Here is an 8,468-nt window from a genome sequence, read left to right on the forward strand (position 1 = left end):
TATTTTCTTAAAACACAGAGAGAGCATCTCTCCTCCTAGACACAGCGTGTGGGTCACACCACACAGAAGGTGAATAGATACATACTTAGAAATGGCAGAACATAATGACATTTTTTTGTGGACAATATTATAATAAAAAATAAAAAAAAAAACAACCAAAAAACCCCCCAGAAACTCACAACCAAAACCAACCTGCAATGAGTTCCATTAGGAGTGATTTGCAGAAGAAAACAAGCAGTTCAATACTTCTGAAACCATCCAGATATCAGTTTCCACACTGCATCCTTGAGGTCCTTATTCCTCATGCTGTAGATGAGGGGGTTCACTACTGGAGGCACCACCGAGTACAGAACTGCCATCACCAGATCCAGAGATGGTGAGGAGATGGAGGGGGGCTTGAGGTAGGCAAACACGGCAGTGCTGACAAACAGGGAGACGACGGCCAGGTGAGGGAGGCACGTGGAAAAGGCTTTGTGCCGTCCCTGCTCAGAGGGGATCCTCAGCACGGCCCTGAAGATCTGCACGTAGGACAGCACGATGAACACAAAACAACCAAAGCCTAAACAGACACTGACCACAAGAAGCCCAACTTCCCTGAGGTAGGAGTGTGAGCAGGAGAGCTTGAGGATCTGGGGGATTTCACAGAAGAACTGGTCCAGGGCATTGCCCTGGCAGAGGGGTAGGGAAAATGTATTGGCCGTGTGCAGGAGAGCATAGAGAAACCCACTGCCCCAGGCAGCTGCTGCCATGTGGACACAAGCTCTGCTGCCCAGGAGGGTCCCGTAGTGCAGGGGTTTGCAGATGGCAACGTAGCGGTCGTAGGCCATAACGGTGAGAAGACAATACTCTGCTACCATCAGAAAAGGCAAGAGAAAAACCTGTGCAGCACATCCAGCATAGGAGATGGCCCTGGTGTCCGAGAGAGAATTGGCCATGGCTTTGGGTACAGTGGTGGAGATGAAGCCCAGGTCGAGGAGGGCGAGGTTGAAGAGGAAGAAGTACATGGGGGTGTGGAGGCGGTGGTCACAGGCGATGGTGGTGATGATGAGGCTGTTGCCCAGGAGGGCAGCCAGGTAGATGCCCAGGAAGAGCCTGAAGTGCAAGAGCTGCAACTCCCATGTGTCTGCAAATGCCAGGAGGAGGAACTGGGTGATGGAGCTGCTGTTGGACATTTGGTGCCTCTGGGCATGGCTGACCATTGAAAGAGGAGAAGACATTGACAAGTTACAGCTGACTTCTTGAGTCAATCCTAAGCTAGTTCCCCCAACACCCCCTCAGAATTACTTCTCTTTGAGGGAGCTCCACTCATCTTTTTTGTGAGCTCAGGTTTTTGCTGCTGAGTGAGGGCACTTGCTCTGAAGGGACAGAAATCCTCATCTTTCCCATTGCTCTCAGCCTGACCACTGGTGAGCCCTGAGCGACAAATGGGCTCCCTGTGCCCTAATGCAGAGTCAGGAGAGCCGGTCTGCCCATGAGTGACCTGCTGGTCACCACACAGGTGCCCTCTGCTTACACGTCTCTCTGTTAGAGGATGTTCTCACTAGAAACCTTCTTGAAGAAGAAACGGGAGTTTTCTGAGCTCAGAAGAGTCCAGTTTCAAAGTCCATTTCTCCAAACTCTTCCCTCTCTCCCTGTGCAGCTGAGCAGAGAGTGATGCAGAGGGGTGGCCTGGCTCTCTGCTGCCTGGAGTTGTCCCTGCTGGGAGCTGTTTCTCTGTCTCCAAGTCTCCTCCCTGCCAGTGCTCACAGACCCCATCCCACCCGCTCTGTGCTCAGCTCTGCCCTGCAGGCACCTCCTGGCAGAAGGGCACTGCTCAGAGGCACCTCCCTGTCAGCAGGTCCTAAGGAGTAGTTCAGATAAGCACTGATGCCGCAAGCAAAGGTGATGCCGGTGCTGTCTGTAGGTAGAGGAGTGGGGGAAGGCACTTACGAGGCTTTTGGCAGATCTGCTGATCCCTCAGTGCAACAGGTCAGGAGGCTCAGTCTTAACCTTTAGAGCCCCTTTCTCCTTTCCCTTAGAAGCAAGCTGAGATCACAAATCCTGGAAAGATCTTCAGCTCTAGGATAGGCACTGCCTTGACCATTGCTCTTGAAATGCTGCCTCTGCCAATGTCCTGGTGTGATGTGGAGCTGTGAGCTGCCCTGGCCCATGCAGCACCTTCTCACAAAAGAAGGACCCTGCCCTGGCAGAGGTCACTCCTCTTACCCACAGCTTCTCCCCGCAGTGCCATGGGGAGCTCCCCAGGCAGGCTGAGAGCTGACCCTGGCAGGCGGCAGAGTCCCTGCCCCGGCAAACAGATCCCTGCAGCACAGGGACCCTGCTCTGAGGGACAACCGTGGCCACCCCTGGCTGCACACCCACCTTCACACCCCTGCAGCCGCCCCTGTCCCTGTCCTGCCCTGTCCCTCTGATGGTGCAGCAGGGAAGCCCTGCTCTGAGCACGTCCTCCTCCTCTGTAGAAGAGAGAGAGCCCACAGGCTGTGGGTTATGCCAGCTTTAGGAGATCCCTTCACGAACTGCAGCTGCATTGCCCTGCACCCAGAGACTTACTGTGTCAAGGACTGCAAAGATTTCTCCTCTCTTGAGCACTCAGCATCCTCCCACTCCTGACTGCCTTTAAACCTTTTTCTGCCTCCCTCCTCTGCCCTCGCTGCCTGCAGGCAGTGCCCTCAGCCCTGCTGCGCTTGGCAGAGGAGCTGCTCCTGGGCAGAGCTGTCTCTCTGCAGCGCTGCCCGCTTGCCATCAGCTCCCTCCATGCCAGGAGCCCAGCCCAGCTCAGCAGCAGAGGACCAGCCCAAGGCAGCCCTTTCTCTGCCCCCTCGGGGCTCCCTCCAGGTGTCCCTGGGGCTCCAGGGGAACCTGCTGGGAAACAGGATGAAGTCACCACTGATGTTCCCTCCCTCAGCTGGGCAGAGACACTTCTTTCCAGAACTTTTAATTCTCCTCTCAAAGTTACATCGAAATATCACCTTTTTTGGTCTTATTATTAGATAACCGCAAGCTCTGCTGGAGCCGTTCATAGAGACAGGGCATCGTCTCAGGGATCATGAATGAGCCTGGTGGGAAAGCCCTTTGGCCAAGTGAAATGGCAGCATCCTCCAGATCCAGCAGTGGTCCATATCAAAACTCAACTGAAACTCAAATAGGAATTCCAGGGCACCGAGATGAGCTTTAGGTAATTCAGGAACAGTTAAACGAAGAAAAGGGAATAATGTAGGACCGCTGTCGAATTCAGTAGGAGTAGGACTAGACCTGAGATATTCAATGTCCTCTTTGCCTCAGTTACCAGCAGCGAGGTCTCCCAGGCCTTGGTGCTTTGAGGCAGGACTCTGGAGGAGAGCAACCAGCAGTGGGTGGGGATCAAGTCAAGGGTTACTGGAGCAAACTACACCCTTACCAGTCCACGGGTCCAGAGGTTTGCATCCAGGGGTGCTGAGAGAGTGATTTTTCACTAGGAAGTGTTGGTCTGTTATGATCCCAGTAAGAAAGGCACTCCGACTTCATAATGTATGTTTTGAAACGCTGTTCATGTGGTCTAGCACTGTACGGAGAGTATCCCAGGGGCAATCCTATGTCTTTTTAGATGGTGGGAACTCCAGGATGTGTGCATTAAATGGGCCTTTGAACTAAGACCCCACACAGGTCACGTGCACGAGGTCCCGAACCCCACCTTGGCAGACCTCCACTCAGCACTCTCTAGTTCATCACTACTTTTCAGAAATGGGGAGCGACACACTGGGACACAGCCACATGTGTGGGGCCACACCGGTGCTGAGTTGAGGGGGATGAGAACTCAGGTTCTCTGGGTGGCCCACGCTCCTCCTAATGCAGCCCCATATGCAGCTGGCCTTGTTCATAGTGTCCCTACTCTACGGGCTCGTAGGGCATCCCTCGTAGTGCCCAGGCCCTTCTCCTCAGAGTCTCTGCTCAGCCCGTCAGGTCCCAGCCTGTGCTGATGTATGGGCTTATTCTCCCCCTTCCCCCCCAGCACCCACCAAGGCAGGACTGACCACTTCTCCCTGTAAAACTTCAAGTGACTTCCACTGCCCGAATCGCAGTTTCTCAAGGAATCCATGGACTGAAGCACCATTTACTCAGCTTTTAATGTTTGCACGCAGCTGGCTCATCTTGACTGGGGTGTCTCTCACAAGAGAACAGCATGAGGAGTTGCAGGGCACTACAAATACTCCTTCCTAGAGAAACTGTGGGTCTGGTACTGGTCAAGCCATAGGTCTGGACCCAGAGGGGAAGTTGCCCTTTCTGGGAGAGAGCAGCAGGAACACGTGGGGCTCTGCCTGGGGGGAGGTGATGAGTCAACTGAGAGCTGAAGGGCCAGCACGAGAGGGCAGGACATGGGCACCGCTGTGGTGGGTGGATGTCTGCTATGGATCCCCTGACCAGGAAGAGGAAGCAGATGAGGCCTTCTTCAGACACCTGGAAGAAACCTCATGTTTGCAGGCCCTGGTCCTCATGGCCGACCTAAACTATCCCAGCATTTGCTGAAGGGGCAAGAGAGTGAGGTGCAAACCACCCAGGAGGGGTTTGGAGCTCATTGGGGATGTCTTCCTTACAAGGGTGACTGTGATGCCATGAGGTGAAGTGCCCTGTGGGACTTCCTCCTTACAAACAGGGAAGAGCTGGTCAGGGCTGTAACAGTCAGGGACGGGAAGGTAAAGGTGAGGCTCCTGAAAGAAGCAAGCCCATAGCTTTTCCCTTTTGGTCCTTCCCCTCTTTTGTGTTGCTTTTAAAATCTTCTTTTGTTTTTCCCCCTCACAGCCAGAATGATTTACCAAAACTGGTTTTCAGCGAGAAAGTGGTCAGTGACTGAGGACCTTTCCCTCCTCCCTGTCTTGCTTACCTTTACTTCCCACGTCTCCTCATTTGTCACTCTCTCCATGCCACTTTCTCCACTTTCTGAGGTGTTTTCTCTTCCAATAGAATTCCTTTTAGCGTATCCTAAATGATGTATTTAAATAAGACTAGAGGAAGAACTAGAGGAAAAAGACTAGATTGAGAAACACCAATTGGTGTTTCCATTTACTGTAAAGAGACTCTTGGGTAAAGAGCGCATGTGCAATAACTTACCTACTGTTTCTAGTGAAGTCCTACTCTCACTCCCCTAATAACTTTGTTCTTTGTACATCAAAGGATGTCTTCTTGCTTTCAGATGATTCTCCTCTCCATTCTGTTTTCCTTCCAGCCTGTGCCCGAATGTCCCCATGAACCTCTTTTCTCGTCCTTCTACACTCTTTCACTCTGTCTCATCTTCTTTTAACCTCCTGAAGCATTGTTTCCTCCACTGACCATCTGCCCTTGAACACTGCAGCTTGGATGCAAACTATTGAACCATACCAGTGTCACGGAGTTCCTTCTTTTGGGCTTCCCCTCCCTCCACCATCAGGAGGTGCCTAATGGCAATAACTCTCTGGGCTTCGGACCTGGTTATCTTAGTTTGCCCTTTTGAGAGGCCTGGTTGACAGAGTCCCCTGGGAGGCAGTCCTGAAGGGCAAAAGAAGTCCAGGAAGGCAGGACGTTTTTCAAGAAGGAACTTTTAAAGGCGCAGGATCAGGCCATCCCCATGTGCCTAAACACAAGCTGGTGGGGAAGAAGACTGGCCTGGCCGAACAGAGAGCTTTGTCTCAAACTCAGGGGAAAAAAGGAGATTATGACATTTTGACGAAGGGGGAGGCAACTCAGGAGAACTACAAGGATGTTGTGAGGTTATGCAGGGAAAAAATTAGAAAGGCCAATGCCCAACTAGGTCTTTACCTGGCTAATGTCATAACAGACACTAAAACATGTTTCTATGATTACATTAGAAACACAAAGAGAGCTAAGGAGAATCCCCATCCTTTATTGGATATGGCGGAAAACATAGTGAAAATGGATGAGGAAGAGGCTGAGGTACTTAATACCTTCTTTGCCTCCGTCTTTAGTAGTAAGACCAGCAGTTCTCTGGGTACTCAGCCCCTGAGCGGGAAGACAGGGATGGGGAGCAGCATGAAGCCCCCATAATCCAAAGGGAATAGTGAGGGACCTGCTACAGCACTTAGACATACACAAATCTATGGGGCCAGATGGGTTCCACCCACAGGTACTGAGGGAGCTGTCGGAGATGCTCACCAAGCCGCTTTCCATCATTTATCAGCAGTCCTGGCAAAGCGGGGAGGTGCCAGTTAAGTGGAGGTTAGTAAAGGTGACACCCATCAACATAAACGGCCAGAAGGAGGATCCTGGGAACTACCGCCCTGTCAGTCTGACCTCGGTGCGGGGAAGATCATGGAACAGATCATCCTGAGTGCCATCATGTGGCACATGAGGGCAACCAGCTGATCAGGCCCAGTCAGCATGGGTTCATGAAAGTCAGGTCCTGCTTGACAAACCTGATCTCCTTCTATGAGAAGGTGACCCACTTAGTGGATGAGGGAAAGGCTGTGGATGTTCTTTACCTGGACTTTAGAAACGCCTTTGACAGCATTTCCCAAAGCATTCTCCCTGAGAAACTGGCTGCCCGTGGCTTGGACGGGAGTACTCTATGCCAGGTGAAAACCTGGCTGGATGGCTGAGCCAAAGAGTGGCCAAAGTGGTGGTGAACAAAGTTTAATGCAGGTGGCAGCTGGTCACAAGTGGTTTTCCCCAGGGCCTACAACTGGGGCCAGTTCCTTTTAATGTCTTTATCAATGATCTGGATGAGGGGATCGAGTGCACCCTCAATAAGGTTGCAGACGACGCCAAGTTGGTTGGCAGTGTCGACCTGCTTGAGGGTAGAAAGGCTTTGCAGAGGGATCTGGACAGGCTGGATCGATGGGCAGAGGCCAGTGGCCTGAGGTTCAACACAGCCAAGTGCCGGGTCCTACACTTGGGTCACGAAAACCCAATGCAGCACTACAGGCTTGGAAGTGGCGAGGTGGCTGTTGGTGTCTTCTCCCAAGTAACGAGTTACATGACAAGAGGAAATGGCCAGGAGTTGTGCCAGGGAAGATTTAGATTGGATAGTAGGAAAAACATTTCTTCACTGAAAGGTTTGTCAAGCACTGGAATACTTTTATTTTCAGCCAAATCAAAGGGATTTGGTTGGTATCAGACAGCCAAGTTTAAATGCATGGGGGATGGAGGGCCCCGGGGACAGCCCAGTCCAAAAATCCAACCCCAACAAATCTAGCCCAAAAAGAAAAACCCAACCCAAACACCCCCAACCCAAAAAAACCCAACCAAACCCACCCCAAAATCCACTCCAAACAACTAAAAATCCCAGGGTTCAAAAAGCCCAACCCCAAAAATCGAGTCCCCAAAACCCAAAATCTAATCAAAAAACCATAAACCGAACCCCCAAAAACCCAATCCCAAAAAACCAAAACAAAAAAACCCAACCCAAAATTCAACCCAAACAACCCGAAAAATCCAACCCGAAAAATCCAACCTGAAAAACCAAACCCCAAAAATCCAACCTCAAAAATCCAACCTGAAAAACCCAAAATGCAACCCAAAATATCACTCAAAAAACATACAATCCACCCCAAAAAATCCAAGCCCAAAAAATCCAAGCCAAAAAAGGTAAAGCCCAAAAATTCCAAAATCCAAGCCAAAATCCAACCATTAAAAAAAACCCCACTCCAACTTCAAACCCAACCGACCCAAAATCCCAGGGCTCAAGGCCAGCTTGGACGGCGTTGGAGGAACCTGACCTGCTTGAACATGTCCCTTCTGATGGCAGACCCACCACTGCGGGCAGCACATCAGCGGTTGCCATGCCACCACCGCCAGACACTCAGCGCTGGCCCTGTCACTGTCATGTCACAATGGCTGCCTGACACGCCCACGCAAAGGCAAAAATCAAGGCCAAGAACTAAATCCAAAAAAACCACCACAAAATCCAACCCCAAAAACTGAACCCAAAAAAATCCAAAACCCAACTCCAAAAAACCCAATCCCAAAATATCCGACCCAAAATTCAACCCAACCAAACCGAAACACCCAACCCCAACAAACCCAACCTCAAAAAACCCAACCCAAAATTCAACCCAATCAACACAAAAAATCTAACTTTATAAATCCAATGCGAAAAACCCAAAATCTGATCCAAAATCCAACCAAAAAAAAAAAAACCACCTACAAAAAATCCAATCCAAACAATCCAATCCCAGAAATACAACCCCAAAAAGCCCAAAAACACAACCGAAAAACTCAACCAAAAAAATCCAAACCCAAAAAATCCAACCCTAAAAAAGCAACTAAAACCAACCCAAATCCAACCCAACCCACCCAAAATCCCAGGGCTCAAGGCCAGCTTGGATGGCATTGGAGGAACCTGACCTGCTTGAACATGTCCCTTCTGATGGCAGACCCACCACTGCGGGCAGCACATCAGCGGTTGCCATGCCACCACCGCCAGACACTCAGCGCTGGCCCTGTCACTGTCATGTCACAATGGCTGCCTGACACACCCATGCAGGGGTAAAAATCAAACC

The 8,468-nt window shown here is 50.9% G+C and overlaps 1 protein-coding gene across 1 annotated transcript; it reads right to left on the reverse strand.

Annotated features, from left to right (window-relative positions):
- Positions 1 to 239: 239 nt before the first annotated feature.
- On the reverse strand, positions 240 to 1,184 carry LOC128903356 (olfactory receptor 14C36-like). The gene has a single exon (XM_054187374.1). The coding sequence runs from the start codon at positions 1,170 to 1,172 to the stop codon at positions 240 to 242; it is 933 nt and encodes a 310-aa protein (XP_054043349.1). The 5' UTR covers positions 1,173 to 1,184.
- Between the last annotated feature and the right edge of the window lie 7,284 nt (positions 1,185 to 8,468).

Source organism: Rissa tridactyla, unplaced genomic scaffold (assembly GCF_028500815.1).
Source record: "Rissa tridactyla isolate bRisTri1 unplaced genomic scaffold, bRisTri1.patW.cur.20221130 scaffold_29, whole genome shotgun sequence".
In the NCBI taxonomy this organism is placed as follows: domain Eukaryota; kingdom Metazoa; phylum Chordata; class Aves; order Charadriiformes; family Laridae; genus Rissa; species Rissa tridactyla.

Bases quoted from the DNA above. Each gene is read 5' to 3' on its own strand.
- LOC128903356 (XM_054187374.1), bottom strand. From the start codon at position 1,172: ATGTCCAACAGCAGCTCCATCACCCAGTTCCTCCTCCTGGCATTTGCA.